This window comes from Patiria miniata, unplaced genomic scaffold (assembly GCF_015706575.1).
Source record: "Patiria miniata isolate m_02_andy unplaced genomic scaffold, ASM1570657v1 HiC_scaffold_2, whole genome shotgun sequence".
Lineage (NCBI taxonomy): Eukaryota > Metazoa > Echinodermata > Asteroidea > Valvatida > Asterinidae > Patiria > Patiria miniata.
Genome location: NW_024037058.1, coordinates 7,026,306 through 7,051,720, shown reverse-complemented (window position 1 = coordinate 7,051,720; position 25,415 = coordinate 7,026,306). Strand labels below are relative to the sequence as shown.

Below are 25,415 nucleotides of genomic sequence, written 5' to 3'. Positions count from 1 at the left end.
TTTTGTATCACAATTGTGTTTTGTAATTCATGAATTAGGATTTACATGTTAAACATATTTCTGGAGTGTGATGAACTGGTCTTTACAATGTCAAGAGTTGTACATTTGTGCTTTTAAATTAGTTTTGGTAGTAAAGCTAAGGGTTTTTGAACAGTACAAGGTAATTCAGAAGCCTTCAGGCTGGTTCATTCTCAGCGCCAAAGAGAACGCTTATGTGAGTTTGCGACATCACGGCACTTGTTCGCGTAGTTTATGAAAAGCATTTGTGATATGCGAGCAGATTCGGTGATTAATTACGCAAAACAAGACTGTGTCTTGACCTCGCAATTTTGACAATTCAGCGAGCGCCTTCTATCGGGTCTTCTGTAACCCGTTGTTGTATTACAAAAACCTGTAAGCCATATTGACCAATCAACAACTTAGTCCATATTTCTGATCGAAATGACGTCACAATTTCTAAAGTCAACTCCAATTGGCTGGCGCGCAGGGTCCTACACAATGTGCATTGCTGAGATATCAGACATAAGTTGTGGAGCTAGGGCTCCGTTGGACAACGGGTGATGCTCGGACTACTTTTTGCCCTGCGAACTCGTGTTTGCCTGGCTTCGCATTCACATGAAGCATAAAGCTGCCTTTATGAAACCTAGAGGGAGAATATAAAACCTGTTTTACAGGTGAGAGGATAACCCCGCAATATTTCAGGGAAAACCCACAGAATCAAGAAGGGACAGAAAACCCAATCTGAATTTGATGGCGCGGGCGGGACTCGAACCCAGGTCACTGAAGTGAAAAACAAGAAAAATACTGCCAAGTTACAGTGGGAACGGTGGTAAAGATCATTTGATTACACTCTTATATCTTTTCATTTATTTTGTTTTTTTATTAAAAAAAAAAAAATCATAGAAAGGGTGAAAACTGAATACAAAAGTAAGTTTTAAATATCACACTGTTCAGTTTGTACCAGTCAGCTAATGAGAATAGCAAACTTACCTTTAAGAGACATTTTAAAATATTATTTAAGACAGTTCACTGAATTTGTTCCTCTTGCCCAAGAAAAAAAGAGTAGATTTTGGGGTCGAAGAGCAAGAGGTGATGTGTACAGAGACGAATCCACAGACAGAAGTTTTCTTTTTCAGAAAACGAGGGCCGTTGTTTGTCATAGTAAATGAAGTTGGTCCACAATTAGTCTTGAATCTGTAGAAATTAAAGTAGTTTTCCAGCCCTCAATGGCCTTGTTTGTTTAATGCCACTGATCTGGTTGTAAATGGAATATCCTTCAGACCAAAGAGTATCCGTCAAACTTTTCTGGAGAACTCTTATTTTCAATGTAACAGAATTTGTTGATGTACTTGGTTAATAGTAACCATCCTTAACCCCATGCGCACAGGAAGCGGTCATGGCCGCGGCCGCTAATCCTCATTGGAATGCAGTTGCCAGCTGTGGTATGCCGTGGCACAGGGCTAGTGGGTAGTTCCACAGCTGCTGCTTTTGTGCAGTCCCGCTACCACACAAAGGCTGTGCAGTCATGCGGGCCACTTGCTCTCTGTGTGGAGGAATGTCCCCATGATAACCCGTCCTTAAGGGGTTAACAAAAGTCACAATAATATTTCTTGTACATTTTCGTCATAAATTATACCAAAAGCCCACCGCACATCTTTTCAGATTTTACTAGTTCACCAGCTCACCGGATCACCAGTATGTTTTTTTTTACCGTTGAGGAAACTGGGTTACCTGCACACATGCCCGATTCTGTTTGATAATTGGTCACATGATGACCAGTCACATGATGACCAGTCACAAGATGACCAGTCACAAGATGACCAGTCACATGATGACCAGTCACATGATGACCAGTCACAAGATGACCAGTCACAAGATGACCAGTCACATGATGACCAGTCACATGATGACCAGTCACATGATGACCAGTCACATGACGACAAAATGGCAGCCGTCAATTTTGAATCATGTGACATGCTTCGTCAGTCTGATTGGTTAACATAAATATTGTGTCTGGTGAAACAGGAGTGCTGTCCGCACACCTTTCTGGTGACATCTGTTCCAGTGAAATCAGAAGCAAAAAAATCAAAACATGTTTGATTTCATCCGGTTACCCAGCGTACGGTCCGATCGGTTCGATTTTTCAGCACACACCTTTCCAATCTGACCTGAGGATCCGGCAAACCGGTAAAATTGGAAAAGTTTGCGGCGGGCTTTAATAAAGGAGACAAGTTAGATTAACCCCATGCGCACGGGAAGCGGTCATGGCCGCTAATCCTCATTGGAATGCAGTTGCCAGCTGTGGTATGCCGTGGCACACGGCTAGTGGGTAGTTTCACAGCTGCTGCTTTTGTGCAGTCCCGCTACCACACAAAGTCTGTGCAGTCATGCGGGCCACTTGCTCTATGTGTGGAGGAATGTCCCCATTACACCCCGTCCTTAAGGGGTTAAGGAGACATTTCAATGTCTCTCAAATGTCTTAACTCCTATCTAGAGGCAAAATTTATTGTCACAAATAGGCTAGATGGATTGCTTGTGGTCCAAAGCATAACTTTACCAAAATTCATGGGGGTAGGATAAGGTAAAATGGGAATTAGGCATCATGAAAGTTTGACAAATTTTGTGCACAACCCTATGGGAATGTACCCTTTTAAACATACTATTCTCGGTAAACAAAATAATAATAAGTATTACTGAAGAGAGCATGGAAAAGCTCTACCTTTATCTGCATTTGCCCTGATTTCTTCCTCCATGTTGCTTATCACAATTACACATTATTATAAGGTTAATGTATTCTATCTTGGATGCTGGCATAATTTTATGACAAGCACCATTGTTTACAGAGAAACCTAAGTTTGTCAAATTCATCCTACATTCAGTTTATGACATGGATTATGAAATTGTTTTACAAAAGCACAATGGTAGACTGTCAATAGAGACATTTGGATATTTAAACAGTAAAAAATATTACTGTTGTAAGAAATCTCATAATAAAAAACGCATAATAAAAAACAGTTTTATGGCAGTTGGAAAATTTCACTTATTTTATTCATACACTTCACAGTGATATATAAAACAATCAAAATCATGAATATTCAAAAGTGGGATATTTCTGGAAATAATATAACTTTTACTCTCAATTCTTTTGAATTAAAATCTCTACTGGCCTATTTGACTGAAATACTGCTACATTTTTGTCATTAATAATAGCTGTACTCCAAAAAATGTATACATTTTAACTGGAAATTTTTATTTCAAAAACGATTGGCAAGTTGATACATAATGTGATGGCTGTACATATATTTAGTACTGAGTTTATGGTGTACTCCACATGACAGAAAAAGCAGCTCATAATGCACTTTTCATTGAGGAAAATTACACAAATTGTGAAAATATTGTTCCATTTGAAAAGCATTATTATCCTCATACAACCCTCATCGTCACACTAATTACCGTCAACTGCCCTCTACTCCTTCAAAAAGCACTAAACATCACAAGAAAAAGAGGTGCACCATAGTAACATGAGCTAGAATGAGATTCCGGCTTGAAAGTGTAAGGTTATAAGTCTCAAAACTGTTAACGTTTTATGTAACGAATGGGCCTCTCTATTATGTCCATGCCTAATGATGAAAGCCATCTTGCCTCTTTAATAGTCAGTGCCGACTTTACTTGAGGAGATAGCAAACAAGCTGAGGGCATACACACTGTGTCATAATCATTTCCTACCCTTCACACCCTTGCTTCAAAATGGTATGCCATAAATACTAAGAAATTGATTCTCCCATGAATAAAATTCCTTTTAATAAACATCGATGTCAAACCAATCAAAATTCTCTTTTTAGCTTGTATAAAACGGTGCTGTTTGAAGGAGTTGATGGCAAGTTGACCGCAGCTGTCAGCTGACAGACTGATGGCTGCTTACAGCAGCTGAAATCAGCAGCCGTCAGCTGACGGCAGCTGCTGTTGCCCTCAGCTGCTGTCAGATGCTGCTAACTGACAGCAGCTGACAGTTACTGAGAGCAGCAGCTGACGGCAGCTGACCTCAGTAGATGGCAGCAGACATCAGTTGCCGTCAGCTGCTGTCAGCGTACGGAAGCTGTTGTCGGCTGCCATCAGCTGCTATCTGCTATTGTGAGCTAAAATTAGCTGCCAGTAGCTGAAGTCAATGGATGGCAGCTGATGGCAGCTGATGGCAGTTGACATCAATGGCCATCAGCTGCTGACAGCAAAGGTGAAGGCAGCTGACAACAGCAGATATGCCATCTGCTGTTGTCGGCATTCAGGTATGGTCAGTGGATGTCAGCTAAAGGCAGCTGATGACAGTGTGCGGTAATTAGTGTGACCCATTCTTAGAGTTTATCACTGTCAGCTTTCCGTCGTTTGGACCTCCCCCAAACCGGTGCTCTTCTGGCTGACTTCGCTGCTAACCATCTGCTGGATGTGGGCCCAGATACAGTACCCCTGGAGAGACCAAAAATGTCTTTCAGTATTTGTTTGCGAGCAACCTTCCCGAGTCATCCTTCCTTGGCATTGAGCAGGAAACCAGTGGCAAAGAATTATACCATAGGGTATCAGGTCCCACTTTAACAAAAATACAAACCAGGTTGTTTGATTTTGACTGAAAGGATTACTTGGCACAACATGTATGTTTAGGAGGGTTAATTGATCAGTCTTCTGATCAGACTCGGTGCATAAACAGCAGATGGGGCCTCCTGACCACTTTTGACAACCTGCGTAGGCCCCAAGGCCCACTGGTTTGTGTGCATATTAAGCAAAGTATACCTGACTAACTTTCTTCTGAATTTTGAGTGTCTTTGCATAAGTGCCAGTGTCCTTTGCAGTGCATTCAAATTACCCTCCTAGTGGTCCCCCTAACTCTCCTTTTGTAAACCCTTGAGGGGGTACTTGTGCACGGAGCCTATTACCTCTACAACTGAGCACACAGCCCGCCCCGCGCTGAATATGGCAACGCCGATGTACTGCACAGTCATGGGCAAGAAGATGCTTGAGCCGTAGAAGCCATAATGGCAAAAGTAGAACCACAACGGCAGCAGATTCAGACTCAGTATGGCATACATACCAATTGGGGATCTGAAATCTGTCCAGGCAATAATGGCATACTGGTTAGCAAGTGTTGGAGTTGGAGTTGTTTTAGAGTTCAAATGTGCAGAGTCAAGTCCAAATCCTGGCTCAGTTGTGTCAAGTCTGAGTCCATGTCGCAAGTCATGAATGTCAAGTGCAAGTCTGAGTCATTGCATCACAGTGTGTGCATTTAAAGATATGTTGATAAAACCATCAAGTTCTTGGGTGTTTTTGTTTGCGTAATGGCGGTTTTGGAGTATTCTCATGGAGATAATGTAATATTTAACTAATCAACGTCTCAAAGAAACAAATTTGCCCAAAAAAACCAAAAACAAACAAATCATTTTTTCACGTGCAAAACGTGACTTCAGAGGACAGTGAAATCGGAACATATGGACCTGCATACAATAACCAAGCCTCTCCATTAACAATTGCATTTTGTGCTTGTGCACACTCTTTAGGCCTTTTACAAAAAACTTGACACACAGACATTAGAAAGACATCAGACAGACAGACATACAGCATAGGGTCTTTTACTATAGGACATTCACTTGATGTCTCTATCAGGCACAATTTTAAGCCAATATGGATGGATAAGCTCATCACGTGTAAAGAGTTGCTACTTACTGTCAGCCATGACATTTTTGATGAGCCACGGTGCCTGACCATAGTTTGACTTCCATTGCCAGCCAGCAGTGTGCGTGCACACAAATGTGCACCACTCCAACGCAGATACAAAATATCCCCACTGGAAACAAAAAAGAAATCATAGAAACCAAGCATATAAAAGCTAAATACACAGACTTGTTTTCGAGTCACAACACATCTAGTCTGAGTCCAAGTCAGCTCTCCCGAGTCTCAGCGCGAGTCATGATCAGGCTGAAAAAAAACCTCACGAGTTATGTTGAAAACAGTCACTTGATTGATGTTGACTGAAAGGACAACTTGGCACTGAATGTATGTTTGCATATAGGAGGGCTAATGTATCCCAATCATGATGGGATGTATTTTCAATGAAATGCCACAAAGGTTTACCACTTGATCACAAAGATTGTGGTATCTGTGTCAGTGTTGTTATACTCGTACTCGAGTACCACTTGATCACCAATGGTATAGCTACTCGAGTACCTTTTTCAGAGTACTCGTACTCGTACGTCAAAGTACTCGTACTCGAAATGACGGTACTCGTACTCGTACTCGCAGCAAAGTAATCGCACTTGACATGTCGAAATTGCACTCGATCATCGAAGTACTTGTACTTGAATAACAGTACTCGAAAAAAAAAAATGGTATAGCTTGACTTACCACAGCCTTTAATATTTTATCGATACTTTCAGTTTGAAATGGTTGATTGGCTTCCGGAGAAATGGAAGTTTCCTGATTGTCCTCTGTGCACGTCTGCACAGACATATTTAACAGCTAGCCATGAGTGGGTCTGGATATCGGTCTGACTGGGCCTGGGCCAATTACGCACAATCAACCATTTGCCCTTTGGCCATATTTGGAAATAAAAGTACAAGTACTCTTACTCGTACTCAGAATACAAGTACATGTACTCGTACTCGTACTCTAAAGTACAAATACTCGTACTCGGAAGTACAAGTACTCATACTCGTACTCGGAAACCTGTCCTTCTACTCAGAAGCAGAAGTACTTGTACTCGGTAACCTAAGTACTAGGCCGTACTCGGTACTCTGCAAAAAGTACTTGACTTCAACACTGATCTGTGCAATGGTCTATGGGTGACAAACTTAAATCTTTCTTGAAAGTTTGATTGCAACCAAATAACTTACCCTGAAAAGCCAGCACCAAAGCATTCCACGTCCAAGATTATCAATGGCTACATCAAGCTAAGTTTCAGCAAACAAAAAGAGATAGTATTGTAACTGGTGAAATATTTCAAGCATATTTCAACCATATATTTTTTGGCACCTTTACTTTTCCTATCTCTTTTGAAAGTTTTATTAATGTTTTGTATCCCATTCGTCGGTACGTGGAATTGCTTTTTTCACAAGTTTGGGATTGTTTTCATGTTTCCAAGTATTGAAATTATTATTATCTTCATTGTTTTATGTACATGATTTGCAGTTTTATTTTTGTTCATTTATTACGAACACCATGAGAAAATCTGTTCTTTGGCCCTGGGTGGGTCAACCACACATTCCAAGTTTCTGGAAAAGTAATTACCTCCAGGCAGGAGGCCTGACTACATGTACCTCATTATTATTCATTAGATAGACTCTAGCTTTTCTACACTAGTTTACTTTGTTTTATCAGCCCCTAATTATTAGCTCTGTTTATTCATAATCCCTATGTGGTTTGCCCAGGAATGTGAGGCACTGGCCAACATCCTGTGGTTCAGATAAGCTTGGTTCAGTTTTGTGTTAGCCACCGACAAGAATACACATGTTGTAAAAGTCTTGTGATTTAAAAGAGAGTTTTACAGCGCTGGCTGCGCTTTGCTGCCATGCGGCCGCTGATGAGAAATAAAAACAGTATTTTTCCATCTAAACTTGAAGAGCCTGTTGTCCCTCGTCACAGTATGAACACATGTGTTTTTTTTGACTGATGCACTAACCATAGGAATGTCTGTCCCCACACTTTTTGAAAAATATGCCTTGAAACGATGCTTTTCTGATAATCGGTTAATGGTCGAATATTGGGTATCATATTTGCCACAACCCTAACTCACCCAGGCTCCAAAAGCTGACGTCTGATGCAGTCGCCTAGCAACAGCTCCGTCAACAACTACAAATCCAAGGAAGATTTCAAAGAAACTTAGAATTCTTCATATGGTTGTTGGAATCTGAAAGGATGAGTACTGCACTAGTAAACTGACTGTGATTAACGTGGGATTAGGCATACTACAAATAAACAGAGTCCAACTGTTTATATGCACAGTTTACCATATGTGTTGGGATTTGCAAGGATGAGGAAGGTTCCTAGTAAATCACTCTAGCTAGGGAGTTAGGTTAAAGGAATCAAAATGGCCTTGGATTATTTTATATGCGCAAATGAAAAATATTTAATCCTTCAAAGGTATATTTTCATTGGTTACCATCAAGGTTGTAAGTTAAGTCCAAAGTCAAAACAATAGTTTGGTTACAGGTACTATAGGTACCAGGGGGCGAACAATGCCAAAGAAATGAAAGTCGTTGTCACTGCATGCTCTATACATAGGCTGTGACTTCACTTCACTTGTGCCAAAAGATGTATCTTGAAATACGTACAATCCAGGAAGAAGGACGACAGGTAGAAGGTGATGAACCATGGTGGATACCTCAGGCAAAACCACGCCAACAGCAGAAGCAGCAGCCTCACGTATCCTATGAACAATTCAAAGAGTTGGGTTCGTCATTCGGTAAGAACTGCCCAAACTCTAGTTCGCACAGAAGGGTGCCTTCTAAGGACCTTTCACCGTGGAATATAACTTTTTTTTAATGCAGTACAGCCGGGCCGGGCTATGGGTTGGGATGCTTAATTCAATGACAAGACAAATGATCAACGATGCCATGACTTAGAAGGACACTGTATCAAACTGAAACTAGCATACATAATTGATTTAATACTAATGCGCCTATCAATTGTCCCCCCCCCCCCCTCCCCCGGGCTGCCCCACCCGAGACATGGGGATTGTCACTTTTGAAGTGACAAAATCCCCACCCCTCGGGCAAAATTTAAATGACTTTCCCCGACCATGCCCTGACATACATACGTGGGGCGCACCAGTGATTGCCTTTCCATGTAGTACACCAATATTAACAATGTAATTTGAGTGACCAAAATCCCCAGCCTGGGGCATGAAAAACGTGACCAAATCCCGACATCGGACCTGGGGTGGGGGGGGGGGACATTTGATAGGTGCATAATCCAGGAACATGGAGTTGCAACATATCTACGGGCATGGCTAGTCTCCATACACTTTCCACAGGAACATGTCTTTAATTTTGACAACTACGCTCCAGCTAGACATGCTAGATAGGGTGCTTTCACTGGCATCATCCCAGTTAGCAAATGCCAATGATATTTATTAGGGGCGTGACAAAATGTAAGACAATAATAATAACTATTAATAACGTTCATCACATCACAGGCAATGGGCGATTGTGAAGTTTAGGGCCCTGTTCCTATACTAGAACGATAAGCAGATCACAATGTGGCACCATGTTGAACCATAGACCAAGGAACATACTCCTAGAACCATGGGCGTCGCCAGGATTTTTTCTAGAGGGGGGCAAAAAAAATTTTGACCAAAAATGCTTGTATTTCTCAACACATTTTCGATTTATCAGTTTTAGAGGGGGGCAGGGACATTTTGCCCCCCCCCCCCCAACTCATTAAATTTACACCACTTTGTCTTCGCGCCTCTTTTTCTTTTCTTTTCTTTTCTTTTTTTTTTTTCGTCCTTTTTTTTTTTTTTTTTTTTTTGCTTTTCCGGGGGGGGCAAGTGCCCCCCCTTGCCCCCCCCCCCCTCGCGACGCCCATGCCTAGAACTATGAGGCTCCACGTAGGAGCCTCATAGTTCTAGGAGTACAAGGAACATACATGTACTTTCACTCCTTCAGTAATAATTTGTGGACAGAGAGCAGGGTTTGCATTTTATTTTGAGGGATCAGAATGGGGTATCCTCGATCTTCCATAGCCTAGCTAATTTAACCCCAGTGTGGCCGCGGTAGCTGATAAAATCTTTTGAAAAATATAAAAATGTGGTGTCCTAAAGTTAACAATCGCCTTCAGCAGACTCAGTAGAGCGTGATGCCTGCTTGGCATGCATTATGATGGCCTGAAAACTTCTGTTTAAATTTCAACAACGTAGGCCTACCACAATAATTTCCTAAAAAGCACAGGACAGTATACTTACCAATAATGTTTGGAACATAGAAATAAATGTTAAGATTGCTCATGATATTACATGTATACACGAACGTGCGTAGTTAGCCTACTTCGTCAGTAACTTCAAAAACTTCTCTCTCTCACTCAGTATTGTTTTTGTGAACATGTGATCGACAGCTGATCAGCTGAGGTAGCGCGGCAGCATCACAACCAGGGGTAGACCTACTTATGATAATTTATGCCACGTGACCCACGTCTAGTTCGCCGCGCGCCGCGCGAAAAACAAGCGACGTTGTGACGTTGGCATAAAATTATCATAATTAAACAACTTTGCGGTTGTAACGTAGGCGCAGTAGGCCATGCTGCCCACACGGTGCACGACAAGACATGAAACTTGGAAGACCTTGGACTTTTCGGAAATTCCCACTTTCGTTCGCCTACTCCTTGTTCGTAAGTCAACCAAAGTACAGTTACTCGGAATATGATGGGGCTAAATTCCTATGTCATGAGTATTTGTCACTTTGTTAGTAGTTTATAATACCATAACCACGGATTATTATTATAGTCGTGTTCCCTAACGTGGCGCACTTCGAAGCTTACCCAACTTTCCTCGTGTAGTGTAGCTGTTGTGCCCATTCTTGAAAATTACGCATTCTCGAGAATGGGCGCGCATTCTTAAGAATGAGCGCCCATTCTTAAGAACGAGCACGCGTTCTTAAGAATGAGCGCTCATTCTTAAGATTGGGTGGGAATATCACGTGCACAATTTATGAATTTTGCCCAATCTTAACAAACATTGCACGACATAATTATGTTAAATGAATTGTATAGCGGTTAAAAGGGAAACAATTCATATAAAGAGGAAAGAAAATGTTCTATGCTTCTGTACTCGTATAACTACGATAATTTGAATCATATTAAACCTGTTATTATTGCTTTTTCCTGCCTACTTATGGGAAGTTTTGTAATAACGGAGGACTGGGAACTAGTCTGGGAAGTGCTTTGTTTAGGCTAGACAAGTACAAGTCCCGGTATGTATCATATGCGTGCCACGAAAAAAAAACGATGTCCAGAAGCTGCCAAAATTGCTCTTTTGACTAGATAGAATCCAGCTCTGCGACGTTATGGTGGGGTGTGAACAATAAATTGGTGGCAATTTAAATGGGAAATAGCATTAGCACTATGGGATGTCGCAGTATTCATTCTCATTCTTTACATTCTTCATTCTTACGTCCCCCCCCCCCTCTTTTATTATCCCAAAAATCTGAATTCTTTCTTATTTATTCTTATTTTTTCCCCAGGTCCCCTCCCCCAATACGCGTATACTTTTCAGGATCCCCACTTTTCATATCCACTCTACTTTTCAGCGCCTTGCGTTGCAACAGTATAATTATTGAGAATCAGTGAACGAGGATTCAGCTAGACTTGCCAAGCGCAGCCGGTGCTCGGCATCGACAAGACCGTTATCTTGTCGCGCATTCTCAAGAATGTGCGCTCAATCTGGAAGAGTAATTTTTTGCCAAGATTGAGCAAGGATCCAGTTGCACATTCTCAAGAATATGCATACCCATTCTCGAGAATGCGTGATTTTCAAGAATGGGCACAACATTGCCAAACCTCTTTGTTGATAAACCTCAAATTCATGCAGTGAAATGCTGGTACTTTTACCTTTTTAATGCTTGCTATTTAACCTCTGTGAACACTTTCGGTTTCATAAAATTTAATCCGAAATGCAAAAACGGTCGCGTCCGGAAATTGGGCACAAATTAGCGGAGTGTTCCCTAACGTGGCGCACTTGAATAAATCTCAGAAAATTCCAAATTAACATTTAAGAATTTCTGTAAACTTGATAAATTCTGATAAATCATTACTATCTTTACTTACAAACCCAGCCAGATGTTTGTCAGAAAATTATTTTCTTATTTTTCGGGGCATTTTCAGAGGGTTCACTTTGCACTTGAAAATAAAATCGGAAAGTCACGCCAAAATAATTTTTTCTTTTAACTTTGTAACGGGTAAATAAACTCGCGATTTATGAACGGGGGTGTTTAGAACTTGATGAAATTTCGCTTTCTGTGAAATTTCAGTTAAAACTTTTGCTCTAGCTAGGCGCTACAGGCGAAAAATAAAAGTGCGCCACGTTAGCCCTTACAAAAATGTTCTATAGAATTCTTTAGAACGTTTTATACAGTTCTATAGAACTCTACAGGCTCGCCAATTCTCTATAGAATTTCTATAGAGGGAGTCTATAGAAATTGTTTACTCTATAGAATTCTATAGATTTCTAAAACAATTTTTTTTCTATAGACCCCAAATTTCTATAGAAAGCTATAATTTCTATAGAGAAGTACTTCTATACAAAGATAATTTCTATAGAGAAGTATAATTTCTATAGAGAAGCATACATTCTATAGAGAAGTATATTTCTATGGAAAAGTACAAGATTATCATTTAATATTAAAAAAAAATAGAAGCTATACATCAATACATTTCCAGCGAGGAAATGAGGTTGTCTGTTAACCATTCATGCTACATGTAATGTATTCACGATCTTGAGTTACTACTCATGATTTGCATAGCTTGAACCATGCTATATAACATAGCGTACTTTTTTATGCAGGAAAGTTTTCTTTTTACAACTACGACTATTCATGGAGGAAGGAACTATTCAAGCACATACAGAAATAATTATTTAGTTTTAAAATGTGAAAGAAGAAACTTAGTAATTCCATCTGCATTTTTATTGTAATTAATCCTTCAAAAAGAGCATACATCACATTACATATCATACTTCATGTAGCAATAAAATCATCAAGTCAGGATACCCCTCCTTATGCAGCCCGCCCCAGACGCACTGGATAAACTAGGAGTTAGAATAAACAGAAGGCTACATACTTATCCAATTACCCCCCCCCCCCCCCCCCCCCCCCCCCCCCCCCTCTGGCCAGCCCCACACCCAGAAGTGACCACCTGCTAAAAGCAAGGTCAGGTTACAACCACTTGTATTGCCTTCCGCTGGTAACCAGTCTCACCCAACATGTTTTATAGTTCCATGCACGGCATGTACATGTACACACGACCTTGCATACCAGTCAGTACCAGAACAGAAACTGCCTGTGTAGCAGATTTGAATTCAGTCAGTTGGACCAAAGTGGACCATGGAGCTATGGTGGGAAGGATCGAGGAATGGGTTTGCTGGAAACAAAAAATACATGATGTATTGTCATGATTGTACTTGTTTGTACAAGAAGTTTGAGATGAAATTGCTCAAACCATGAATGTTGGCAGTAAAGTGCATGCCTATGGAAACTTTCAAGAATTAATTGCTGTTCTTGCAAACACATTTGATGGATATTTAACTGTGTGCCTCCATGGTGTAATGTTGCCTACATCTCCGGATGATCATGATTTGCACGGTGCTGTACTACTCTGCTAGAATTACGGAAGACGTGAAGGTTCTGGGTGAAAACGATGGTGACTGGTGAGTTAGAAGATTTGATTTAAAACCACCTTAAATTGTTGCAGAATAGAATAGTGACATTATATCAATATTTTATAACAAACTGTCAATGTTGTTGTCTCAGTCATGACGGTATACAGTTCGTGATTACCAGATTCCTTCCTCAGCAAAATTGCAAGAGAACATCAATTTGTAAGAACTACAAAAGTACATGTAACTTGTCATGCTTGTTTAATATGGGTCAATTCTGCCCGTCCCATGTTCTGGGTCGCTATAACTCCTTTTTGACATTTGGGATGTTGGTCTGTCGTACTTGGCTACGACAGACCAACATCCCAAATGTCAAAAAGGAGTTCTAGCGACCCAGTTAGTGGGACTACTTCTGCCCAAACTCCCTCCCTAAACCATGGAGAAATTATTCCTCCATGACTTAACTAAGGGGTGCATCAATAGATATAAATAGGGTCGAATCAACAAATAAGAATCAGCTGACTTGACATGTTTGAGGAATAAGATTCTGAATAAGAACAGCATTGAGGAATAAGATTCTTAGGTAATCATAGCCATGTTTGTTAGTGGACATTAATTTCATTAACATCACACTTTTTTTGTAAAAATTATCATTTACAAAATGAACAATTCATTTTCCCCACTGCAGACTTCCTCAAATGATACATCTAGAATTCTACATCTACCTGTTTCCATGATCCTTTGCGCTATGCATGGATATGATCTACCAAAAACTACCGAGATGAGCTGCAGTATGTGCATGTACAAGACAAAGACTGTCTGACTGCTTCTGCCCCGGCTCTGCAAATTGGAGGCAGCGCCATGCATCCTTAACAATCAGTTGGAATCATCATCCTAATCTACAAGATGTCAGTTCCGGAAACTACAATGGACATTACTTTTAAAAAGATTATCATAAAGTTTGTTCCATACATACACCAATGAACATGCAAATGATATACAGGTATGTCACAGCTTGATAGAATGACTCTTGGAAATTACGATCAGTACTTTCCTTCAAACTTCCAATTCTAGTTGTCAAACGTGTCTGAATACCATTGCCTTTCAACAAAGGTCTATGCATGGTTTTACAAACTGAATATAGGCATGGATTGTTGCAACCATCACAAGTCTTTCATGCATGTGTCTTTCATGCCAAATTTATAGTATCCCTCTCAGGAAAACAATTCATATATAAATGTGTTTATTTTATTTTTTTTAGCCCAACTTCTGCTATTTTTTTCACCACATTAACCGTGTACACTGTACAGACTGTGTTCATTATTGGTGCCTTTGATTTTAATACACTGCACTGGAAAGATATCTGCTCATCCCCTACATGCACAAATTTGTAAATTCAGAAGAATTTTTTTTTTAAAAGAACAGAATATGTCTGTCCAACTGTAATTGTGTCATGGTTGTTTTCCAGATTTTATTTAGTATAAAGAGTAACGCCATGGTTATGTCACATTTTGAAGTTAACAGAAATCTATATTAATTTTCAACCAAATTTTTCTCAATGAAAATGTGTAAAAATGTCTGCAAGAGTTGAATTAAATGTTCTATAGAAAAACCTACATGTATCATATTTCTAAAGAATTCTATTAAGCGAAGCTTATAGAAAAGGGCCAAACTTCTATAGAACTTTATTGAGTTCTATAGTCTATACAATGTTGCAAAACAAGCTACACATTTTCTATAGAGTTCTATAAAACGTTTTTAGAGAAATTCGAAACCTCTATACAATTCTATAGAGTTCTATAAAATAGTTCATAGAAAAAGTTCCAAATTTTCTATAGAGTTCTATATAATATTTTTTATAGAAATTACAGAAATTCTGATTAAAATTCTATAGAGTTCTATAAAATAGTTTATAGAAAAAGTTCAAAATCTTCTATAGAGTTCTATAGAATATTTTTATAGAAATTGGAGAAAACCACTATGAAATTCTATAGAGTTCTATAAAATATTTCATAGAAAAAGTCCAAATTTTCTAAAGAGTTCTATAGAAAATTTTAAATAAAACTAGCCTTCTTTCTATAGAATTTTGTTCATTTTTCTATAGAAAAGGTATAATTTCTATAAAATTCTATAAACCGCTGTATAGAATTATGGCCCATTTTTCTATAGAATATCTATAAAATCTCTATAAAACCTTATAGAAGACTTCTAAAGAAACTCTATAAAATTTCTATAGACAAAATTCTATAGAATGCTTTATAGAATTTCTATAGAATTCTTTCTTATAGAATTCTATAGAACTTTTTTGTAAGGGAGGGGCCGCGCCACGTTAGGGTACATCAACAATATATGGCAGTGGATATTTTGCCGGAGACGGCAAACCTTTAGTAAACGTTAGTTTGCCGGATATGCACTGAACATGTGCAGTTACTGGGTTTTTTTTGTACTTTTCCGGTGACAAATGTTAGTCTGGCTCCATGCCAATATTATCGTTGTAACCTCGTATTCACAAGACCATTTTATAATTTCGGACTTATTTCCCTTTTAAAAAAAATCCTCCACTCTCCAGAGCCACAAATCTGAAAAAGAAAATGTAATACTCTGCAAAACAGGTTTGACTTTGAGACATGTTAAAATAATAAAAGAATATTCTTATTTATTTGGGGATGGGGCAAAAAAACTTTAAAATGTGGCGGTGATCGGGATCGAACACGAGTCATCCCGCTCACTAAAGCCTTTGCTTTACCACTAGTACTAGTGGCACTACACCAAACGTGCTACACAACATTTGGTGGGAATTTAATACATCTTATAATTCAGCCCTATCTTAGAGAGTACAGCGCCCTCTGTTGATATGGATTGCCGCCGGCAAACCTTTAGTAAACGTTAGTTTTCCGTCATTACCTCCGGCAAAATATCCACTATCTTATTATATCGGATACTATAATAATATTAATAGTGGGGGGGGGGGGGGGGGGCCAATGTACTTCCGTTGGCATGTCATGTTAATTTATGGCAACCATTATAAATGTAATCTTATGAGTCCTGAGAACAAGAAAATTGATGTTGCCATTTTTTCCATTGACCTTTAGTGACCTTGACCTGAGGTCAAAGTTCATGGGTCATTTTCACCTAAAATTTGCCTTTCGGAAGGGTTTGCGAAGTTTTTCGAGGCAAGTGAGCACATTGTATTTGGTTGAGAGTTTCTCCATTATATTTAATGTTATTATTAATGTATTTATGGGTTTTCCTGAAGAAAACATGGGAAAATGTCACTTTTGCCCGAAAAGGGCGGGGTTGTTTTGACCATCTCACGTAGATTCCGACCCCCCCCCCCCCATGACCTCGGCCATCGTGGGACGAATAATTATGAAACTCGGTACATGCATTGAACAACTTAATATGAACAAACCCAAGAAATTTCATGACTATGGGTCAAAGGGTTTTGGAATTACGGCTAATTAATTATTCATAAGCACGTATGGCAATTCAAATGTGTACACTACGTATATGGGGAAATTCAGTTTTGACGGAGAAAAGCGCCGAAAATATTTCGCTGCGCGGCAACCTGTCTTCCGAATTTTATGTTTTTGGTATCAAAAGATGTGCAAGACTCGAGGCTAAAAAGTCAGGACAGCTCAGGCCGCGAAATAAATAACATTTTAAGAGTATCGCGGAAAAAGTTGAAGGGGGAAAATCTGCCCCCCTTTTAGGGCCAAAATATGACCAACCCTTTAGTGCCTGGCATCTAAATATGAAATGTTGTAAAGTGTCCTCTGCAGTACCGCACTCACACAGGGTGTTTGTCGGTTGAGGAAAATCCCCGCTATAAAAAATTATAAATATTAAAAACTGTAGGCCTATACTCAGTGTGTTACCTCCCGAGTGAAAGTTGGAAAAATCACTTTGGTGGGACTCTAACCCACAACCTCCTGCTTTGTACAGAATTATACCTCTAGAAAAATAGCAGTTTTTTACTACAGTAAGCTCATGAATTTCAATAGGTTTACCTAATGTTGGGACTGTCCATACATTTAGTCGGGACATTTTTAAACCATTAGGTCGAAAAAAAGTAGTTCCGCTTCCGATTAGGCCTACATGGCATTTAAAAATAGGGTAGGTATATAGGTAGGGATTTTTTATTTTGCAAATTTTTTTGTGCACGATCATGAGGAGACATCTACGTGTTGTCAAGGGTCAAACGTAGAAATGGATGGTTTTCGGTTTTTTCCCCTCATTTTTCCAATAACAATATTAGGGTAAGGGGCTGTCAGAATAGGGTAGGTATGGAAACCGGAAGCAGAAGTATTTTTGTGCGTGGCCTTATATTGTAGGCTTAACATCCCAATGTGGCCTGCTTCACTGCATGGGTTTCCTCCATATTGTGAGCCACACAGCATGCAACACGTGAGGAAAATGGGCACTGTTTTTTCTCAGTAAAAACAATTCATTTGTGCAACTTTCAAAGAATATATGTGTTGATATTTAAGTCACTCAAACTTGACTGATAAAAATGCTTTCTTTACCACCCAGGATCCCACCAGGAGGCTTTAAGCTGTATTTGCAGTTGAAGGCCTGATCAGCTTATTAATTGAGTGTGTTCAATGAAACCAACATGGGCGATCAAAAAGAGGTCAAACAAAAGATTAGCAACCGACTCACTGCCGACATAACATTTGTTTGTGACACCTGCGGTAAATGCTTCTCAAAAGAAGTCGCCCTTCATCATCATCAGAGGCTGCACACGAATGAAAAAACATCTGTTTGTGAGATTTGCGGGAAACGCTTCGTAGAGAAAAGGCGTCTAAAGAAACATCAAAGGGTCCACGTGAATGAGAAACCATTTTCTTGTGAGACTTGTGGCAAAAGTTACAAACTTAAGGCTTACCTTCGAGTGCATCAGATGGTCCACGCAAACGAGAAGCCATTTGTGTGTGAGGTTTGTGACAAAGCTTTTTTACGGAAATGTTCCCTCCAAAAACATCAAAGGATCCACACCGGCGAGAAACCATTTGTCTGTGAGATTTGTGGAAAATGCTTCTCACTGACAGATAGCCTTAAAGCACACCAGTGGGTCCACATGAACGAGAGGCCATTTGTTTGTGACATTTGTGGCCAAGGCTACACACAAAGGGTTCACCTTCGAGAACATTATATTATATGCACACTAATGAGAAACCATTTAAACCATTTATTTGTGAGATTTGCGGCAAGTGCTTCTTGCGTTATAGGGCCCTACGAGAACATCAGAGGATACACACTAATGAGAAACCATTCGTGTGTGACTTTTGTGGCAAGGGCTTCTCACAGAGAGGTAGCCGTCTTCGACATATCAGGATTCACACTGGCGAGAAACCATTTGTTTGTGAGATTTGTGGAAAGGACTTCTCACAGACAGGTATTCTGCAACGTCATCTGAGGGTCCACAGCAATGAGAGTCATGTTTGAAAGATATGTGGAAAAGGCTACTCACCGAAAAGTCATCTTAAAATACATGAGAGGGTTCTCACCAGTGACAGGCCATTTATATTTGCAAGATTTGTGGCAAAGGCTACATAGAAAGCAGTTGCCTTTAATACTCACGTGATGGTCCACACAAATAAGAAACCGTTTATTTATGACATTTGTGGTAAAAGCTTCTCGAAAAAAGTCATCTTCAAACACATCAGATAGTCCACACTTATGACAAGCCATTTATTTGTGAGATTTGTGGACGGTGCTTTTCACAGAAAGTTAGTCTTCGTGAACATCAACGGGTCCAGACTAATGAGAAACCATTTGTTTGTGACATGTGGAAAAGGCTTCTCGCATTCCAAGAACCTAAAAGAACATCAGAAGATGCACACTAATGAAAAAACCATTTGTGTGTGAGGTTTGTGACAAAGCTTTTTCACGGAAAGCTTACCTCCAACAACATCAGAGGATCCACACTGGCGAGAAACCATTTGTTTGTGAGATTTGTGGAAAAAGCCTTTTCTCAGACAAGTATTTTGCAACGACATCAGAGCGTCCACAGTCAAGAGAGTCATGTTTGTAAGATATGTGGAAAAGGCTACTCAGTAAAGAGTTACCTTAAAATACATCAGAGGGTTCACACCGGTGACAAGCCTTTTATTTGCAAGATTTGTGGCAAAGGCTACATACACAGCAATTTCCCTAAATCACACGAGGAGGTCCACACTAATGAGAAACCATTTGTCTGTGACATCTGTGGCAAAGGCTTCTCACGAAAAAGTAGTCTTAAAAACCATCAGAAGGTCCACACTAATGACAAGCCATTTATTTGTGAAATCTGTGGAAAGGGCTTCCTACATAAATGTAACCTTGGCCAACATCTGAGGACCCACACCAATGAACAACTTTTTGTTTGTGACATATGTGGGAAAGGCTGCTCACTGAAAAGTTATCTTGAAAAACATAAGAGGATCCATACTGATGTCAAGCCATTTGTTTGTGAGATTTGTGGAAAAGGCTTCAAAGATAAATGTAACCTTTACAAACATCAGAGGGTATACACACTAAATGACAAACCGGCTTGTTTGTGATAATTGTGGTTAAAGGCTTTCCACAAAAATGCCTTAGAGAACATCAGAGGGTGCACATGAATGAGAATCCATATGTCTGTGAGATGTGGCACATACATGCACTTCTCACTTGAATTTTCCCTTCGATTCAACGGCACTGGAGGGTCCGCACTAATTACGAGAGTCCATGTTTGTGAGATAAGTGGAAAAGGCTGCTCACCAAAAAGTGATCTTAAAATGATCAGATGGTTAACATTTATTAACAGCCATTTGTACATGTACGTGTTCTTTCAGCAAATAGAACAGAATTCTCAGCATGTTTAAGTTTTGCTGAAAGAATACGTACCTGTTTCGTGATCCGTAGACAGAACTTTAGAACTGTGTTTGTGTTCAAAATGCCATAACTTGAAAAGTACATCAGTGATTTGAATGATTCTGGTACTTAAAGAAAGCTCATTGATTGGGCTTTCATATGCTAGATTTTGAAAGTGCTACAGGCAAAATTTCATTCAAAAAATGGTCCTGCCAATTGGGATGCGCTTTTTTTTTTACTCACACGGTGGCGGAAGCCGCGTGCTGCGGCCGAAAGCTTCTGAAGGAATGCAGGATCACCCGATGTCATGGAAAACGATCGAGGACAAGCAAGGAGGTGACATCAGGGATGATCCATTCCTTCAGAAGCTTTCCGCAGTAGCACTTCAGCCACCTTTCCAGCGCTGTATGGACATCGAGGACGCAAAGTCGAAAGTGGCAGATTCTGAAAGTGAGTAGGCCTATTTTGTTTCGTATGGCGTTTAAATCTCACCCTCCTGCACAAAGCTGATGAAAATTGTTCCCTGCAATTTGTCATGCCTTAATTGTAAACACGATCTGAAATTTTGGTTTAATTCAAAAAGGCAAACAACAGAGTAATTACGATCAAAAGTATGATATTTTCTTAACACGTAGTACGTAGTATGTGTATTTTCAACCTGACAACAGTTTCCTAGCTGGGTGGTATTCTAAAACTCAGCTTCGTCTCCATGTCTCCGCTTCGCGTGCTACTTGGGTCCCTCCTATGGAAATATGCATTCTAAGCGATGCTGTTACTTGGTTCAATATTGGTCAAGTGACCCATTGGTTTGTTAAAAGTAGGGGAAGTGGAAGGAAACTTTGCCCATTTGTGACCTTTTAAACAGTAAGGGGTAACTTTTAGGTTCCAGCTCAACAGCAGTCATCGTTTTTTTAAGGAAAATCACACTATGATATAGAAAGCACAAAGTGATTATATATATATATTTTACTTGTTCGGGACATAATAAGCTTTTAATAATAAAGCTAAACCTGAAACGAAGCTGAGCTTTGAGAAAAAAGCCTGTCATGTTTATATTTAACCTTGGTGGTGGCTACCAGACATACAATTACGACCTCTGTGAATTGTCAGATCAGGGAACCAGACTATGGTAATTTAAACAATGTTTCACAAACCTAACTGAAAGTCCAGCGGTTACATGCGGGGTGTCGTACAAAAGAAGTTGAGCCGCATCATGGCATTCTTTTCAACGCTTTTAAATAACCAATATAGGCCTACTATAGGTTTTGTCCGAGTTATACTATTTTACCAGTCAGTTTTTATGCTAATGTTGGGTAATAAGTGCATGTGTATTCTCAATCGCCTGTACCTGTCATTGTACCTCTTTATTCTGGTGATTTTATTTGATTTATTGTTTCATTCCTTGTAGTTTAACAGTATACATTTTATTTACACTGATAACGTCACAGATACAAACTTGAGATAAAATTCCAGGGATCTCGACTTTTGAGTAAAGTAAAAAATTTATAACAGTAGGCCTAACTATAGTTTAACCATCCGATGTGCCACTGTACTATTTTTCGTAGTCGCTTCGCCGTAAAAAAAAAAAGCAATTACCTTTTCATTCTGCGTTAAAAAAATCACATATTACATGTATTCCTAGTTCAAAGCAAGCCAAATAACATGGTAAGTGCCGCTTGAACCCTGGTTGAACCGGTGACCCAGCTTTTTGCAAAGCAAAGTGCTGCCCCAAGAGTCTCCCATTACTTTGTATACATAAAAGGGCCTTTGAGGTCTGGGTTTTTTGTTTGCTTGCACACGGCACTGCATCAGCAGAAAAACCACCACGGCAACCTGCGATAACTGTCAGATGAATGACTGAACTGGACATTTCAAAAGAACACTACGGCTAAAACAAAACCCGTTTTGATCATGTAAATGTAATCTCTAAACTGCACGCGTCTAATTTTGAATATTTCCAAATTCTCTGTCTTTCCACATGTTCAGATTTTTTTATTGACATTTACTTCATAAATCTTAGTTGCCATAGTTTTTATTGCATCCTTGAAGCTTTTTCACCATAATTTCTAAACTTTTATGAATTACTGAAGTGATGAATACAACATGATGTCATTCATAAATTTGTCTTGTTTTCTTTATATTCATTTTCCTTTATGAAAAAGAAATCCTTTTTTTTGGGGGGGGGTAAACAATCAATAGACATCGATGGCCAAATAAACAATCGACATGCTGGGATCGGAATATATTCAGACACTATGGAAAAGTACTGTGTTGACATATAAAGGCATAAAACCGAACAGAAAAATGCGACTATGAAAAATAGTACGGACGCGCGTTCGTGTAAAAACAGTACAAGGTTAAAATGAAATAAAAGTATTTGAAAGTGGCCAGTAATATACCTCAGATTGCCCCACTGTGAGCATCCGGAATCAAACATGTTTAGGGCCCCTAATTAGCGACCGGCCCCGGAACCCACGCTGTACGGTACGTAAAAAGGGGTATCATAAGTCCGACGCCTCGTAGGTCCGACGCCTCATAAGTCCGACAATGGACAAACGCTGTTTCGGACTTATGTGGCATCGGAGCTATGCGGCGTCGGACCTATGAGGCGGAATAAATACATTTTATGCCTCATATAAGTCCGACGCCTCATGTCATAAATCCGAAATGAGCGGACCCCGTAAAAAAAAAGGCTTCGCGCTCCGCACTCGCATTATGAGTCCTTCTTTAGAAATGCCAGCACCCCTGGCAAAAGTTCCAGCGGGCTTGGATGACATCCGTCCGAAATGGGCGATTTTTCATGTCGTGTCGTGTGCATTACAGCCGGGGTTACCCGTCGAAATAGGTGTGTGCATTGTTTTTCGGTGTTCACTGTTCATTAAAGCACCCACCTGTTAGTACGCCCTGATTATGGTCCCAACTACTGGTGATTGTGCAGTTAAGGACACCTCTCATGTTTTACAAGTTCCGTTCATATAAATACCCTGCTCTATTTCCACAAAAGCTAGCTGATAATTGATTTAAACACATGGGACCCGTTCCTTCGAAACCTGGACAAAGTAGCAAAAGTACTTTTCCTGCAAACAGCATAAGATTGTTCCAATTGGTTTTGTCGACAGATTTTTGATGCATAACATAAACCATTCACCGTTACATTTTTCAAAAAATGAAGTGAATCTGATAACAAATGTATCCGTGAAGGTTTTAAGGTTACCATAAAAAATTGTATATCATTTGAAAGGTGATGAGCTGGAAATGTGAAAATATATTTCTCCCCGGCAACTTTGTCCTGGTTTCATATAGGAACAGGTCTTATATTGATATGGAATTTGCGCAAATCTATGAATAATTTTAAACTTAAATAATTTAGTAAGATTTTAGATTATCATATAGCAAAATATATTTGTGTTTAACTGATGGGGAAGTCCCTCAAAAGTACCTGATAATGATGATAGACGTAGTTCAGAGAATAGAAACAGGATCTTCAGCGTAACAGGTGCACAAAGGCAACCCCTGACCACCCACCAGCTTCCAGCATTCTGAAAATCTATGAATTGAGGATTTAGTCCCCGGCTTTGTGTACCACATCCAGCTATGAGCTTCCGCTTCCTGTATAACACCTGGAAAGATCAAAAATGAAAGTTTCTTCATCAGGTCGTGTTGCCTTATGTGGATGTGGTGGGGTTTTTTTTTTGAAACTCGATACAGTTTCATTTTAAAACAGTTTCGTTTATTGTCAGTACACCCAAAAGAAATACTTGCAAATCCACTGCACTTCCATGTTATAAACCATAACTAGTTTATCAGTTTTTCTAGTAATTCTTTTATAGCGACTGCCCCTTTACAAACTGTGCGCGACCTACTGCACAATGTCAGCGGGTATATTTGGCATTGCACTTTAGCTTGATCGGTTGTAAGTGCACACATTCCCCACTCCCGGATCCCCAGGGATAGCGTGCTCGAGTTACATTAACTTCCGGTTCCATTCGTGCTGTGCAATGCTACACCGTGTGAAGTACGCATGGATGAATTGAGATGACGTCACACTAACGAACCGACGCTTTGCGGCTGCCGGGTCAACGGTATAAAAAGCTGTGCGCGGAGTAAAACAAAACATAGTTCGTGTGCGATTCAGGCTGGAGAAAGTTCAGAGCATCACAGTTTCGTGGTAGTAGTACAGTACGAGTTATCGAAGTGCCAATTTGTGTTGGTAAATTCGCTCGAGTTGCGTGAAGTCAAGTTGCAATTGTCCGAGGCCCGTGATCTGGATACGTGGACTGAAGTGAGTAATTCTTAGTTCGGAGTGGTACTTAGGTCCGAGGCCGTCAGTTGCGGCTTTGGTGTTTCGTTTACCATAGCCTTCGAGTCGGAGTCACTTAAGGGGCAATTACCGTACTCCGCTTTAGCAGACTGAAACTTTGAAACATTTTGTAAAGCTATAGGTAAAGTGTATAACTTGTACCGCGGACCAGTCACAATAAATGAAACATGTATAATGGATTTTCATATGACACCGGCACGTATGCGAGGGGGTTTTACGTGCCCGGGGGTCCGGGTGTGATCAGTATCTGGGTAGCCGCGTGGGCCTTGACTAAAAGGCTGCAATAAACCAAGATCCCTGTGTTTGTCATACAAACACTCATTTCTAGTGTTATTATTAGTTTACGTAATTACGCACGATTTTGTTATGAAAGCCTTGTTGGCAAGTTTTTATTGTAATTAAGTCAATTAATTAATGTAGCCCGTGTATTGACATCATACCCATATTCATATTATTTGTTTTCACAGCTGTACCAAGAGCCAAGATACTAATTCTCGTGGCACAGAAACCCAGCCAGTGTAATATTTTATTCAAGTTAGTACGTGTTCAGGGTGAGTCCATTCATTTAGGATGCTGTTGAGGGCCGGGTGCAAAAAGAAGGAAATCTAAGTTTGACAGCAATGTTCAGCTATACTTGTCGAGCATATATTGAAAATTCAATTTAATGGTATTGGATTGACCTTTAAACATAATTTTAGTGCCAAAAACTGTTTGCAAATGCAATGTGTTTCGTTTCTGAAATGTTCATGTAGAGCTCGTTTGTCCGCTCGACTGAACTCGGAGCTTGCAGTGGGTTGAACTACGATACACCAAATTTATACATAGACCGTGGACAACAATACATACACTCCTTTTTTAGAGTGAGTAATTTTGGTGACTTGTATTGAAATCGACTTATTAACACTATTCTTG

At 39.8% G+C, this 25,415-nt stretch overlaps 1 protein-coding gene across 1 annotated transcript; it reads right to left on the bottom strand.

Annotated features, from left to right (window-relative positions):
• Nucleotides 1–2,761: 2,761 nt before the first annotated feature.
• LOC119726211 lies at nt 2,762–10,053 on the bottom strand. Its single transcript, XM_038197811.1, has 7 exons — nt 9,944–10,053; nt 8,313–8,408; nt 7,775–7,830; nt 6,876–6,932; nt 5,710–5,830; nt 4,926–5,098; nt 2,762–4,461 (listed from the first exon to the last, which is right to left on the bottom strand). Exons 1-7 carry the CDS (start codon nt 9,984–9,986, stop codon nt 4,366–4,368), a joined length of 642 nt encoding a protein of 213 aa, XP_038053739.1. The 5' UTR covers nt 9,987–10,053; the 3' UTR covers nt 2,762–4,365.
• Between the last annotated feature and the right edge of the window lie 15,362 nt (nt 10,054–25,415).

What these genes read in the sequence shown, in the direction of transcription:
- LOC119726211 (XM_038197811.1), bottom strand. Translation starts at nt 9,986, where the DNA reads ATGAGCAATCTTAACATTTATTTCTATGTTCCAAACATTATTG. An exon ending in CTATGTTCCAAACATTATTG is followed by an intron (nt 8,409 to 9,943) that starts GTAAGTATACTG and finishes AATTGTTCATAG; the next exon opens with GATACGTGAGGCTGCTGCTT. An exon ending in CTGTGTGCTCAGTTGTAGAG is followed by an intron (nt 4,462 to 4,925) that starts GTAATAGGCTCC and finishes TGGTCTCTCCAG; the next exon opens with GGGTACTGTATCTGGGCCCA.